The sequence below is a fragment of the Panulirus ornatus genome, chromosome 32, assembly GCF_036320965.1.
Source record: "Panulirus ornatus isolate Po-2019 chromosome 32, ASM3632096v1, whole genome shotgun sequence".
Lineage (NCBI taxonomy): Eukaryota > Metazoa > Arthropoda > Malacostraca > Decapoda > Palinuridae > Panulirus > Panulirus ornatus.
In genome coordinates this window covers 7158611-7174842 of record NC_092255.1, presented here as the reverse complement: position 1 = coordinate 7174842, position 16232 = coordinate 7158611, and the positions used below count along the sequence as shown (strand labels likewise).

General features: G+C 46.2%; 1 protein-coding gene across 1 annotated transcript in view; it reads right to left on the bottom strand.

Moving 5' to 3' along the window:
- Positions 1–1017: 1017 nt before the first annotated feature.
- Positions 1018–16232, bottom strand: part of LOC139759029 (uncharacterized) — a 92348-nt gene continuing 77133 nt past the window's right edge. The window contains exon 3 of the mRNA XM_071680932.1: positions 1018–1356. Within this exon, the coding sequence (XP_071537033.1) occupies positions 1121–1356 (236 nt within the window). The 3' untranslated portion in view covers positions 1018–1120. The remainder of the gene's footprint in view (positions 1357–16232) is intronic.

Sequence of the window (16232 nt, the reverse complement as noted above, 5' to 3'; positions counted from 1 at the left end):
CTCTCTCGTCTTCCAGCACAAGGTCTCCGTCCAAAACTCTCTTAAGAATATTATTACATAAAAACGCCTGTGAACTCCATCGCTTCCCTCGGTCATCTACTACAAGGGTTTTTGCCCGACTGATCATATTCTGTCTTCATCTTCACACTCTATCCACCTAAATGATCTCCCGTCTCTCTCCTCTAAAGCTGCTATAGATATGCGAGCTTCTCCATCTCTTCTGATATTCAGTAGCTTCTCATTGTGATCATATATACATTCCCTGGCTGAGAACAGAGGTCAACAATCTACATTTGAAGTTCCCAAACTACGCAATCACTTCTCGTCAACTAATAATACGTCAGTTCAGCAATTCGTTTTTTTTTTTTCTTACTAAGTTTGCCAGCAATCCTTTACTGCTCAGATTCTCATCCGCTATCTTTGACCTCTTTTCGTAAAGCTCATTTCATACCTTATATTCATCTGTTCTCTTCTAATTTCTAAATCAGCAACATAGTATTTGTATATCAATTGAAGACGCTTCTTGTTCTTCTCTAATCGCCTGGTTACAACAATCACTCCATTATGCAGTTCTCCTCGTTCTCCACCGCTCGTGTTCCTCCTGCTACATTCACAATAATGGGCCTATTTGTTCACCTATCTCATTTCACTCCACTACATCTCCATCCGGATATAAAAAAAAAAAAGTTTTTACACATCCAGCATCTCTGATTATATGCCATTCATCTCAATTCTAACTCCACTACCTCTTTAAACATTCTATCTCTGCTATCATCCACTTGACATTCCCCAAGTATTTTCCAGTACATGAGAATTTGACAACATGCTTTCAAAACGTCTTCCGGACATTTCCAGTGACGTCTGTCATCTGCAGAGGCCATGGTATGAAAGACCTCACACTGTTCATCTTCAAACAAAAAAAAGATCATAATAAATATGCTCTATTTGTAGGTCCCAATTTCTGGCTTAACATTAGGCTAGTCAGCTGTCGTTATCCAATGATATCAACAACATACGCGCGATAGGAAATGACTGCTTCAAGACAAGCGTACGAGGCCTTGGGCTATGGTCGAGCGTATCTTTTAACACACGGCCAAACTACGCTTTCTTCCATTATTTTCTAGTCTGGATTGGGGGTACTCACCACTCTGAGTTCCTGAAGGTCTGAGGTCATATCCCTGGGCGCCTTAGGTAGGTTGAGGGAGCCCATGAGGCGACAGTTGACGTAAATGTTGGCATTGTTGGCCTGTTGGTCGATCTCCACCAGCAGCGACATGACACGTTTGCGAGGCTTCACCCAGGGAGCCGCCACCCTCTGCGTCTGTCTCTCCCCGTTGATGAGGCTCTCCACTACCACTGTTTGGGGAGACAAGAAGAAGTCTTATTGAGTGAGAGGGAATCACCTCTTGTAAGATTAGACATCGATCTATCAGACTCTACCAAGCGAGGTCTGCATTATACCACAGGATGTCGAGTGTAACTGGAGAACGTGAGGGTGTGAGAGCTGTAGATTAAACTAAATGAACAAGACCGCGTCTTCACAGCTAAGGAGAAGCAAGAAAAGTCGTGTTGAGCTAAAGAATATCATTGCAAACTTGGGGACGTGTGAGTAAGCCAAGGAACATGTGAGTAAGCAGAAATATGCGAACTACAAAATAAACAATGACACTAGGGTACTCATGTAACTTAAGGTAAATGTTGAGAATAATTAAACATTAATGATAGTTAACATAGTCACTTCACCATGAACCTTAATTTGATGCAGGACTTTTAAGATAATTTACATCCTTGTACAGTAATGTATTCCTAATTAGTCAATATATTTCGTCTGATTAAAAGACGATAATCTATATCTTATCATTAAAATATTCAAGCCAAATATATTTGATGATCGCTCGCACCAGCAAACACTCGTTCCTAAACTCACTCACTCTGACGTATAAGCCCTACAGGATCTCTCTCTCTCTCTCTCTCTCTCTCTCTCTCTCTCTCTCTCTCTCTCTCTCTCTCTCTCTCTCTCTCTCTCTCTCCATACACAACTACCCACGCGCAGCAGCAACCCCCTTCCTCCCTCCTCAACCATTTCCCAGAGAGTGAGGTCAGCCAGGCCATAAGGAGTACCAACACAAATGATGACCCAGGTCAACAGGTCAGGAGGAGGTCTGACGACCAGTTTACGGGGTACAACTTAAGCAGTATCACACACACTTTCAATACTGAAGGGTGTTCCTCCATAGCTATCTTCTTGCCCGCCGATGCGCTGAAGAACATAAGAGGGAGGGGAATTATGAATGCTACTAAGACCCACAGATAACCTCATCGCAGATCACCAGGTCTCCTGTTATCTAAACTCTCTCATGTACTCTCCAGTTCCTCCTCCCACGGGGTAACCTCAAGCTAAACAGCTGCTCACTGTCGTAATGAAGACACACTCCCCATGGAGTAACCCGAGTACTCCTGCTATATCAACTGTGGCGATGATGCCAATATAAAGAAAATAAAGAGAATGTCGCCCTCTGCTGACCTACAAGTATAGCATGAAACGAAAGATGAATTATGTAATTCATATTAAGGACTTGGATGTACTTCCTTCCATCGACGAAGTTTTATTATGCTCCACTGGTGTGTGTGTGTGTGTGTGTGTGTGTGTGTGTGTGTACTTGTCCAATTTTACAGTACGGGGAAGGAGTTTTACACTGGTGGTGGTGGTGGGGGGGGGGGGGATCTCTTGTACGTCACTAATCATTCTTGAAATGTATTTGCAGCGAAAGTGTATCGTCCGTAGAACTAATAGTGTTGCTGTTAAGATAAAAATCCACTTTCCTCAACTTTTTTTTGTTTGCACTTTTTAACATATATAAACGATTCGTTTACTTGCAGAAGATAAAATCAACTTCAGATAACGTTATTTTTCATTCGTGAATATGTTTTGTTTAGTTTTACTCGATATGTTTGCATAAACCTTACTGTTTACAAATATAACCAACATACCAGGGACAAAAGGTGTTAATATCACAGAAAATGAGACCTTTGTTTACGTGCTGCAGCATCCAAGACGTTCTTTTAAGAAACAAAATTTTTGAAATTCAACCAAGCTGAAATGCGATTGTACAAAAGCCATGACACGAACGATTCACTATATTTTTTCTAACTATTCCCATATGAAGTGAGCTTGAAAAGTAAAGGCATGACCTCCAAAATGTTTTTCACAGAGAGACTAAAGGACTCTGTGGTTCGCTAATTGAAAAATGATCTAAATTACCATGAAGAAAACGAACATGTACCGTGGAGCGGGGACTAAAGAAAAACATTCATCCCTGAGAAAATGGCGCAACCCCATCGCCACCCTGCCAATTTCCCCACTGGAAGTGTTTGGAAGGCGGGGAAAGTGCTGGGAGCGTGGGCTATATTAACGAGGTGAGGACAAGGGGCCTTCGAGGAGGCCATAGATTAGTGGGAGGGAGGGAAAGAGACAAAAAAAGAGAGTCCAAGACTCGGTGTAGGGGATGCATACCCCGCGAGTGAGAGGGGACGACAGCCGTCTTCCACAGAGATAGTGATGTCGGCTTAGAGGGAACATAGAAGTAAACTGGCAATAATGAGGTCATCAAGAAGGATCTACTTCGATGTGGAATGTCTAACGTCTAATACCTATATTACTGGTGATGGAACAGAAAAGGAGAAAGAGCCCATTCCAACATATCTCTCCACGATTTCCCCTGACCACGTCATATATCTTGGATCAGACCACCAACAGCACGTCGTTCCCTGTATACCACAAATGCTTCATCTCTGTCACATGTACACCTCATCATCCCTCAGCATGCTCAGGCCCTACATAGAGAAAGCCTCTTTCACTCCGTCCTACCATCTATTTCTAGAATCTCCCTCTGTCCCTCGGCGTTAAAAGCAGGTCATCACACGTGCCTCTCTCAAACCTAAACGAAGGTAAACAGTCAGAGATGTGATTCCATGCCAGAGGAAAATATGTTAAACAAATTGGTCTGTGTCATTATCAGTCTTGCTGGATCTGTCATTTCCGTACATGGTAGACACAAGAACGAATGAAAGTCTCCAGTCTTGCCATACTTATCAGCATGTTACTTACTATTCTTAAAACACTCACGCAGTTTACGGTTTCATACATGAGTTGACAGTTATCTTAAAACACTGTAGTGCACTGGAGTTGCCAGTCTTACATCACAAAGTCATCTCAGTCTCCCTTCTTTCTATATTTCTAAAGTCGCACAACGTAAACGCGGGAAAACACTGAGAGATAACAGCTGATTCCTTGTCCCCTGCCAACTGTTGTGAGAATAACTGTGACTCTCTTGGTCACGCTATGAACTGAATATAGGAGAAAGAATGAGGAACATAGGTGTTCAAAAAGAGTACGATTCATCATGTCTGTTTTGTGAACTTGTCTCGTCGATCACAACCGTACAACAGCTCCCCGGATCCCAGGCTTTTGTCCCGAGGAACACTGCTGGGACGTGCCACACACGATGGTCAAGCCCCGGCAGAGATAACGCCGTGATTTGTGGGAGGGGACAGAGCCAGCAAGTCTTCATGTTTACCTTTACGTCAAGAGGCTGTATGGTATGTTTTAACTGTGCTCAATGCACAGCCGACCCATGCTTAGACAGAGTCTTTAAGGAAGATAAAAGATAAACGGCCCTGCCCAAGGAAGCACTTATATGGGGCTCCCACCTCCCTCAGGAAGCGAGGCCATGTCCCCTGGGAGGGACCACAGGTCAAGAAGTGTGGTGATGTCTGCGTACGTCTGTGCGAGTACACGAAAACCAATGGCTAGTGTTCAGAGCCTTCAGTGATGAAGTTGCATCTTGGGTATGAGGGGGTCTTGTGATATGCTGAACTAGCAGTGAAATGTTGGTGAGATACGTGCTGTCCAAAAACACTGAGGAGAAAGTGTAACACGTATATGTTAGGGGAGCTGGAGTTTCATAAGAGTTCATATCCGCAGGATTGGAGTTTTGTAAGACTTGGGAACGTGGTTGTTTGGTGTTTTTCGAGGCAATACGGTGTGTGTATGTTTCGTAAATGTCGTGTTTGTTCGGGAAGGTATGATCCATGACTGAAATTGTGAAGCGTAAACCAGCGACAAGTTTTTGTTTTTTCTTGTAAATTTCGTTGGTAGGAGGAGTTTAGTGCTGTTATAAAGAAAATGGGTACCAAGCATATTGATGTGAGACTGTAATGTAGGTCTTTCTATCTTGTTCTTCAAGTACTGAATGATTGTGGTTATCAAACCACCTGTGATCGTCCCGACTGCCTTGTTTTATGTGGTTTTCAGCTTCGTTTTGTCAGCCACTGACAGTGTGGATGGCCAGGTAGGCGAGGCATACGACGATTCGGACGAGGTGTTTGTGAAGGATACTGAAGGATTCTTTTCCATCTCCAAAATTGGTGGTGGTAAGTGACTTGAAGGCATTTAACGTGTTTATGTGGATGGTCATCGTCTGGGGAGTAAACAGTGTGTGTGTGTGTGTGTGTGTGTGTGTGTCATATATGATATCCAGTATGGCTCAAGCTGTGGAAGTGGTTGATTGTCCAGGATTACTGGAGGGTGTAGGTTGGATCTAATGTCCTTCTCGGAATAAGAGAGGTTGACGGTGGATTTCTGTGGCGATGCAGTCATTGTGTGTTGAGTGAGCCAAACTTCTCATTGCGTGATATAGTGATTCATGTTTGTTGCCGCTTGAGTAGTGTCAGGGTCTTACGTGGTGACTGTGAGGTCATCTGCCTACGAGAGGATCTTCAAACTGTGGTTTACAGGAGGTGATGGGCGGTCATGTAGGAAGAGAGTGAAGTAGGATGCACATAGAACTCCTCACTCAAGGAGGGCAAAGTCTTTGTGGTCAGCTATGGAGTTAGCTAACCACTCCAAATCATTTATTGTAGAGAGTTTGTGTCTATATTGTGTGAGGATGTGTCGAGGGATGGTGTCAGATGTTTGGGTGATAGCTATTGTCATTCGGTGTTGTACGGGTCGGGGGTTGTGGTTGCCTGAAGCCAGCCAAGATACAGTGTGCGAGGAGCGACTGGGGTCAGAAACCAAGCTGTAGGAATGAGATTGAGACGCGATGGGGGACTACCTCGCAAATGCGGGATATGGCGAATATGTATGATAAAAAAAATAATTAGATATAAATACATATCATGCCAGTGTTAAGACTCCCCCCCATGCAACTGGTGACCTTCGACGAGGGTGTATCATCGCCAGTGCACGGAAAGCAGCACGGTACAGCGTCGCGGGGGGGGGGGGGGGGGGGGGGAGACCACCGTGTCCTCCACCTGTGTGGAGCGCAACCAGAAAACCTCAGGATCCAAGAGTTACATGAACACTAACAATACTGACGATGATAATGGTGAGTTTAGACAGTAAGTGTCATTCCATGATTTACAGCAATCGATCACCCTTGCAATCATGTCACGGAGCTATATGTAGGTCAAACCGGCCTGCTAGAACACTGGGCTCCCTCTCCTCACTCCCATATTCGGTGAGGCCGAGCTAATGCCTTACCTCAACTCACCGTTCGGGAAGCACTTTTTACCTGGGCGGCCGTAGGAGGAGGAGGAGCCGAGGTAGTACGTGGCAACTGACTGAAGGGAACACGACTTGTGTGTCGTGAGGGGACTGGGGGGTGGTGAGGTTGTCTATAGCTGGTGTTGTAAGAGAGAAGGTTGACATATATAATAGAGCAGGTGTTGCGAGAAGGTGGAAAATGCTGTGAAACAATACGACAGGTGTTCTTAGAGAACACAAGAAGTCACCAACTGCCGACTAAGACGTACGCTGAAGAACACGACGGCTGGTCTACGAATGCATGGCGGGTGTTTCGAGAGAACACGAATACGAAAGGGACACGAAAGAAGGAACACCATTTGCTATCGAAGAGCTTGGCAGTTGTGAAAAGGAGAATTATACGAGACACAACGAGAGAGAGAGAGAGAGAGAGAGAGAGAGAGAGAGAGAGAGAGAGAGAGAGAGAGAGAGAGAGAGAGAGAGAGAGTACACACACACACACACACACACACACACACACACACACACACACACGGCCCGACAGTGTTACCAGAGGCGCAGGTGACCCTCCTACCTAACCCTCCCTCCAACGTAAGTTCCCATACGAAGCAGAACGCACCCTCCTCCTCCTCCTGTCTCCAGCCAGCAAGACGACGTATGGCTCAGGATCTCATTCCGTCATCTGCCAATAACGACATACGAAGAAAACGGAGACGCTCCAGCAGGAGGCGAGGAAGTAGAAAATGGAATATTCTTATACGGAGGTCGGAGCGCGTGAGATGGCCTGGGGTACCACAGACCTGACGGTACGTGGGAGGCAGTGGGCGTGGTGCAAGGCGGGTAGAAGAAGGTGGGGAGGAGGAGGAGTGGGGCATATTGGTGGTGGTTGTGGTGATAGTGGCGGTGGTAGTAGTGGCTGTGGTCGTAGTAGTGGTGGTGGTGGTAATAGCAATGATGTTCATTTTGTAATTACCTCGCTGTCCTGTGCGTGGAGGGAGAGAGGGAGGGAGGGAGTTCTACACTTGTGGTGGTGGGGCCAGCCATCTCCCGCGCGCATCCTCGGATGCTGTACGGTTTTTCACACTCATGTAAGCTGTCTGCTGACTCACTCCATTCATCCACTGTCCTCATGATCCAGACCTAGGCTTCATATCTTTACTTACAAGTTCTTTTTTTTTTTATCTAATTTTTCTCCCCTGAACTCTGTTAACTCACTCCTGGCATCTTTCAGCGAAGTGTTCACCGTTGACTTTCTCTAACTGGTTGAGGGAGTTCGAGATTGTGATCATGTCTCCCCCAACTCTTTTCTCTTCCATCTGTGCGTGTGTTTACCATTTGCGTGTGACGGGGTGAATATTTTACACTCGTGTTGCCCCGTCTCTTAGCTACGTTTCTACTCCTGTGTGTGTGTGTGTGTGTATTCATACACACACACACACACACACACACACACACACCAGCACAAGCCAGGTACCCACACATCGACGGTATAAACCATCCTACAGAAGAGGACGAAGAGCTAGGGTCGGCTGTGGGCAGAGCGCCGCGCCCTGGATTTGATCAAACTGGTTGGCCCCGTGCTGACTCACGGTCGGTGACGCTGACCACGACACCACGGGGACACGAGTGTGTGTGTGTGTGTGTGTGTGTGTGTGTGTGTGTGTGTGTGTGTGTGACACAGGCCAGCCCGGGGAAACAGTAAACACTTGAGACAACAGTTGTTTGCTTGTGCTCAACGCAACTCTTGACTCATTTGTGGGTGAGGCAAACACTTGAGTGAGTGAGTTGAAGAGGGAGGGAGGGTAGACACAGCTGCACTTCCGCTAAGATGCATCTTCCCTTTCGCTATCCTGGAGAGAGAGAGAGAGAGAGAGAGAGAGAGAGAGAGAGAGAGAGAGAGAGAGAGAGAGAGACTCAAAAGGTTACCCTCCCACATCTTGAGCGTCGCTTAATTTGGTGACTGTGTCTTGTGTAGAAGGATACACACACACACACACACACACACACACACACACACACACCAGCCACCGCTGTTGCATAGAGGGGAGGGAAGGAAGGGCGCGCTGCCTGGGTCCTGTGGTGCCATCATATGTTTCACCGCGGTGTCATCACGTGTTTTCATCCATGTGTCATAACGTGTTTCATCCCATGTGTCATCACGTGTTTTCATCCATGTGTCATCACGTGTTTTCATCCATGTGTCATCACGTGTTTTATCCTATGTGTCATCACGTGTTTCATCCCATGTTGTCATCACGTGTTTTATCCTATGTGTCATCACGTGTTTCATCCCATGTTGTCATCACGTGTTTTCATCCATGTGTCATCACGTGTTTTATCCTATGTGTCATCACGTGTTTTATCCTATGTGTCATCACGTGTTTCATCCCATGTTGTCATCACGTGTTTCATCCCATGTGTCATCACGTGTTCATCCCATGTGTCATCACGTGTTCATCCCATGTGTCATCACGTGTTTCATCCCATGTTGTCATCACGTGTTTTATCCTATGTGTCATCACGTGTTTTATCCTATGTGTCATCACGTGTTTCATCCCATGTTGTCATCACGTGTTTTCATCCATGTGTCATCACGTGTTTTATCCTATGTGTCATCACGTGTTTCATCCCATGTTGTCATCACGTGTTTCATCCCATGTTGTCATCACGTGTTTTATCCTATGTGTCATCACGTGTTTTCATCCATGTGTCATAACGTGTTTCATCCCATGTGTCATCACGTGTTTCATCCCATGTGTCATCACGTGTTTCATCCCATGTGTCATCACGTGTTTTATCCTATGTGTCATCACGTGTTTCATCCCATGTGTCATCACGTGTTTCATCCCATGTGTCATCACGTGTTTCATCCCATGTGTCATCACGTGTTTTCATCCATGTGTCATCACGTGTTTTATCCTATGTGTCATCACGTGTTTTCATCCATGTGTCATCACGTGTTTTCATCCATGTGTCATAACGTGTTTCATCCCATGTGTCATCACGTGTTCATCCCATGTGTCATCACGTGTTTTCATCCATGTGTCATCACGTGTTCATCCCATGTGTCATCACGTGTTTTATCCTATGTGTCATCACGTGTTTTCATCCATGTGTCATCACGTGTTTTCATCCAATGTGTCATCACGTGTTTTCATCCATGTGTCATCACGTGTTTTCATCCATGTGTCATAACGTGTTTCATCCCATGTGTCATCACGTGTTCATCCCATGTGTCATCACGTGTTTTCATCCATGTGTCATCACGTGTTTTATCCTATGTGTCATCACGTGTTTCATCCCATGTGTCATCACGTGTTCATCCCATGTGTCATCACGTGTTTCATCCCATGTGTCATCACGTGTTTCATCCCATGTGTCATCACGTGTTTTCATCCATGTGTCATCACGTGTTTTATCCTATGTGTCATCACGTGTTTCATCCCATGTTGTCATCACGTGTTTCATCCCATGTTGTCATCACGTGTTTTATCCTATGTGTCATCACGTGTTTCATCCCATGTGTCATCACGTGTTTTCATCCATGTGTCATCACGTGTTTTCATCCATGTGTCATCACGTGTTTTCATCCAATGTGTCATCACGTGTTTTCATCCATGTGTCATAACGTGTTTCATCCCATGTGTCATCACGTGTTTCATCCCATGTGTCATCACGTGTTTTATCCTATGTGTCATCACGTGTTTCATCCCATGTGTCATCACGTGTTTTATCCTATGTGTCATCACGTGTTTTATCCTATGTGTCATCACGTGTTCATCCCATGTGTCATCACGTGTTTCATCCCATGTGTCATCACGTGTTTCATCCCATGTGTCATCACGTGTTTCATCCCATGTGTCATCACGTGTTTCATCCCATGTGTCATCACGTGTTTTCATCCATGTGTCATCACGTGTTTCATCCCATGTGTCATCACGTGTTTCATCCCATGTGTCATCACGTGTTTTCATCCATGTGTCATCACGTGTTTCATCCCATGTGTCATCACGTGTTCATCCCATGTGTCATCACGTGTTTTATCCTATGTGTCATCACGTGTTTTCATCCATGTGTCATAACGTGTTTCATCCCATGTTGTCATCACGTGTTTTCATCCATGTGTCATCACGTGTTCATCCCATGTGTCATCACGTGTTTTCATCCATGTGTCATCACGTGTTTTCATCCATGTGTCATCACGTGTTTTCATCCATGTGTCATCACGTGTTCATCCCATGTGTCATCACGTGTTTTCATCCATGTGTCATCACGTGTTTTCATCCATGTGTCATCACGTGTTTTATCCTATGTGTCATCACGTGTTTTCATCCATGTGTCATCACGTGTTTTATCCTATGTGTCATCACGTGTTTTCATCCATGTGTCATCACGTGTTTCATCCCATGTGTCATCACGTGTTTTCATCCATGTGTCATAACGTGTTTCATCCCATGTTGTCATCACGTGTTTTATCCTATGTGTCATCACGTGTTTCATCCCATGTTGTCATCACGTGTTTTCATCCATGTGTCATCACGTGTTTTCATCCATGTGTCATCACGTGTTTTCATCCATGTGTCATCACGTGTTTCATCCCATGTTGTCATCACGTGTTTTATCCTATGTGTCATCACGTGTTTCATCCCATGTTGTCATCACGTGTTTTCATCCATGTGTGACCACCGCGTGTTATATTCCACGTGTCATCAACGCGTGTTTCATCCCACGTGCCATCCAATGTGTCATCACGTGTTTCATCCAATGTGTCATCTCGTGTTTCATCCCATGTGTCATCACCGCGTGTTTTATCCATGTGTCATCACGTGTTTCATCCCATGTGTCATCACGTGTTTCATCCCATGTGTCCATCACGTGTTTCATCCCATGTGTCATCACGTGTTTCATCCTATGTGTCATCACGTGTTTCATCCCATGTGTCATCACCGCGTGTTTATTCCATGTGTCATCACGTGTTTCATCCCATGTGTCATCACGTGTTTCATCCCATGTGTCATCACGTGTTTCATCCCATGTGTCATCACGTGTTTTCATCCTATGTGTCATCACGTGTTTCATCCCATGTGTCATAACGTGTTTCATTCCATGTGTCATAACGTGTTTCATCCCATGTGTCATCACGTGTTTCATCCCATGTGTCATCACGTGTTTCATCCCATGTGTCATCACGTGTTTTATCCTATGTGTCATCACGTGTTTCATCCCATGTGTCATAACGTGTTTCATTCCATGTGTCATAACGTGTTTCATCCCATGTGTCATCAAGCGTCATCACGTGTTTCATCCCATGGTCTCATCACGTGTTTCATCCCATGTGTCATCACGTGTTTCATCTCATGCGTCATCGCGTGTTTCATCCAATGCGTCATCACGTGTTTCATCCCGTGTCGCCACGTGTCTCAGCCCGTGTGTGTACAACGTGCTTTAGCTTATGCCTACATACGTTTCACCCCATGTTTCCTCATCGTCCAGGCCCTGCACCTGTGAAACGCGGTTTCGTCATCACACACACACACACACACACACACATACATACACACACACACACACACACACACACACACACACACACACACACACACACACAGCCCTCGCGAACAGTAGAGTATAAACCAAACCAGAGATGGGAGCTAAGAGCTGCCAGGGGAGAGAGAGAGAGAGAGAGAGAGAGAGAGAGAGAGAGAGAGGTGGTCTGGGCGGGTCGAGGGTGGAAAGCCACCCTACTGACGAGAGGTGATTGGAGGCGACACTCTGGTATATAGACTTATGGCTCCTGGTGACGTGAGGAGGAGGAGGAGAGAGAGAGAGAGAGAGAGAGAGAGAGAGAGAGAGAGAGAGAGAGAGAGAGAGAGAGAGAGAGAGAGAGAGAGAGAGAGAGAGAGAAATGAAGGAAAAGAGAGAGAGAAAAGAGAAAGAAAGAAGGAATGAGATCTATGTGTGTGTGTTTGTGTGTGTGTGTGTGTGTGTGAGAGAGAGAGAGAGAGAGAGAGAGAGAGAGAGAGAGAGAGAGAGAGAGAGAGAGAATGAAGGGAAAGAGAGAGAGAGAATGAAGGGAAAGAGAGAGAGAGAAAAGAGAAAGAAAGAAGGAATGAGATCTATGTGTGTGTGTGTGTGTGTGTGTGTGTGTGTGTGTTTTACAGAAAAATTTAACAGTTTAATACGGCCCGTGTGATTGAGCGCGCACGTTCGGATAAGGCACCCAGATCACACGGGAGAGGCACTAAGATACACGGATGGGAGGGAGGGAGAGAGAGAGAGAGAGGGAGGGAGGGAGGGAGGGAGGGAGCACCATGAGTCAAAAAAAAATAGTTTTTTTCCCCCCTCCTCCGTGTATGACCCGTCTGGAACCCGGAACAAGAGGTCAGGCTGGAATGTGACCTTGATCGTGTGCGGGGGAGGAAGACGGACTTCTGATAATGGCCTCTGCAAGCTCCTGCTCCTCCTCCTCCTCCTCCTCCTCCCTCGTAGTGCCAGTTGCTCCAAGCAGAGGGAAGTGGCCACAGGCGCGCCACTTACCCTCCACTGTCACTTTCCCCCCTCCGCTCCTGGTATAGCCATGATGGCCTACGGGTCGTATGACAGTGTGAGGGGAGGAAGGACATGAGCGAATCCACCTTCTTAAATCTTACATTGACCCATATCTCATGAGTACGAAGACTTGATCCCCTTCAGTACGAAGACCTGACCCCCGTCCAGCACGATGACTTGACCCCCATTCAGTGCGACGACCTGAACACACTTTAGTATGATGACCTGACCCCCTTCAGTACCAAGACCTGATCCCCTTCAGCACGATGACTTGACCCCCTTCAGTATGACGACCTGAACCCCCTTCAGTACCACGCCCTGAGCCCCCTTCAGTATGACGACCTGAACCCCCTTCAGTACCACGCCCTGAGCCCCCTTCAGTATGACGACCTGAGCCCCCTTCAGTATGACGACCCGACCCCCTTCAGTACCACGACCTGAGCCCCCTTCAGTATGACGACCTGACCCCCTTCAGCACGACGACCTAAACCCTTTCAGCACGACGACCTGAACCCCCTTCAGCAAGACGACCTGAACCCCTTCAGTCCCACGACCTGAGCCTCCTTCAGTATGACGACCTGACCCCCTTTACTATAATGACCAGACCCCTTCAGCACGACGACCTGAACCCCCTTCAGCACGACGGTCAACCACTTCAGTATGACGACTTCATCCCTCGAGATCGACAACAGAACCCTTTGTGTAAGACGACTTGACTCTCTGAGACCAGTGACTTAACGTCTTGAGTACGACGACTTGACCCCTTGATCAAGCAGGACGACTTGAGAACGACAAAGCGAGCTTTTGGTACGACAATTAACCCATTACGTACGACGACTTGCCTCCTCGAGATTCACGAGTTAACCCATTAGGTACGATGACTTAACCTCCTTGAATGCTATAATTAAAGCCATTCTATTCAAGAGGTTGTGTTACTCTGGAGACTCAAGGGAAATCTCATACCATGGACGTACATAACAAGCTCTTGTTCGCTGGTGAAAATGAACGCTCACTGCGAGTTGCATCTGCGACTATACTTCTTGGGATATCTTAACCCGCCTGTTCTGCAGCATACAACAGAGCTCTACGCCTTGACTTAACCCATTATTCCCCTCCAGTTCACTTCGATACACGGCCTCCCACAACGCACGCCTGGCTCTTGGAATGTGCCACATCATACCCAGTAAAATCTCGAGCTATCAGCGAAGTCAGCCGACCCCTTTTGTCCTATCAAGTGACGCACTCCAAACCTCTCCAGCATATATCTTGCCCAGAGGGGTAGCACAGATCTGTTCCACATTATTCCTCAAGGACGTAAACCACATGCTTAAAACATTACACAATCGGTCAAACAGGTGAAGAGAGTGTTATCACCATTATACGGTGGGCTGATTCACCGATCTTAACAAGTATTCCAATTGTCGTCAATTTATATTGGAATGTTACACGCAAAATGCGTCCTGAAGTGTCCCGTACGAGCCTTGCGATTGGCTGACTGTACGACTCCTGGCCAGTCAGAGACTTCAGCTGATCAGGGGATGGTCAGGTGTGCTTCTCCCCTGAAATACTGACACGTTCTTTTTGCTAAAGACTTTTAAAACAAGAGCCAGCGATCAATCTCTGCATGTTCTGTCGATGTATACCAGACACGAAAGACTGTTAAAAACATGACAAGGTACAGAATGATCGTTGAAGCTTCTATATCTACGTACAGTTAAATAGAAATAGCCAGACCAATAGACAGAAGGCAGTCATACAGACAAAGACATAGAGACATAAGGCGGTCATACAGACAGCCAAATGGATAGACATACGGCAGTCATACAGACAGCCAAATGGATAGACACAAGGCAGTCATACAGACAGCCAAATAGATAGACATGAGGCAGTCATACAGACAGCCAAATAGATAGACGTAAGGCAGTCATACAGACAGCCAAATAGACAGACAGAAGACAGATAAAGATATAAAGTAGTGAGACGGAAGAAGCGCACAGTCCACCTGGGTTCTCTAATGTCACTGTGGACGATAAACTAAGCGGGACGGAACACGTCAGCACCATCATCAGGTCCTCCAGCTTCCGCCTCGACGTCCATGGTCGATTCATGACAAGCTTGGCCTCCCTGAGCCTGAGATCAAGAGCTTCTGTACGTCTCTCATTCTCCCTAAACTCGCCTCTGCCCTCACCACCCTCATCTTCCTCCTCATCCACTACACAACGGGGGCAACGAGAAAAAGGTGCGCATAAGGCTGCGCAAAACCATTCTGCCACACTCACCAACCAGGGGCGCTAAACACATTGGTCCTCCCAGCTACCACCAGGCATCACCTGCACCACTCCCGCCACCGTCATCTCCTGCCACTTGATATCCCCCGTCCCTGAGTTACAGCTTGGCACCACCGTCGCATCGAAGCCCAGTCGAGTTTGTGCGGCTCGCCACTGGAACAGCCCTCTCCCACCCACTGTGAACAATCGTAATCAGCAGACTGCCATCATAGTCTCTGTGATATAAACAATCTAACATCCTCCACCTCTCTTATGGTGTCCTAACTGTTTATATTACGTGCATCGGTCCTGTTTATCATCACCTTTTGGCAAGTTAACTAAGTGTCAATTGCTGTTAATGTTTACGTATTATTGACTGTATGCAACGCACCGAAAAATTAACCTCTTGTACAATAAGATTAACTTATAACCAGAGGACTTTACAACGGAGTATATATATATATATATATATATATATATATATATATATATATATATATATTTTTTTTTTTTTTTTTTTTATACTTTGTCGCTGTCTCCCGCGTTTGCGAGGTAGCGCAAGGAAACAGACGAAAGAAATGGCCCAACCCCCCCCCCCCATACACATGTACATACACACGTCCACACACGCAAATATACATACCTACACAGCTTTCCATGGTTTACCCCAGACGCTTCACATGCCCTGATTCAATCCACTGACAGCACGTCAACCCCTGTATACCACATGACTCCAATTCACTCTATCCCTTGCCCTCCTTTCACCCTCCTGCATGTTCAGGCCCCGATCACACAAAATCTTTTTCACTCCATCTTTCCACCTCCAATTTGGTCTCCCTCTTCTCCTCGTTCCCTCCACCTCCGACACA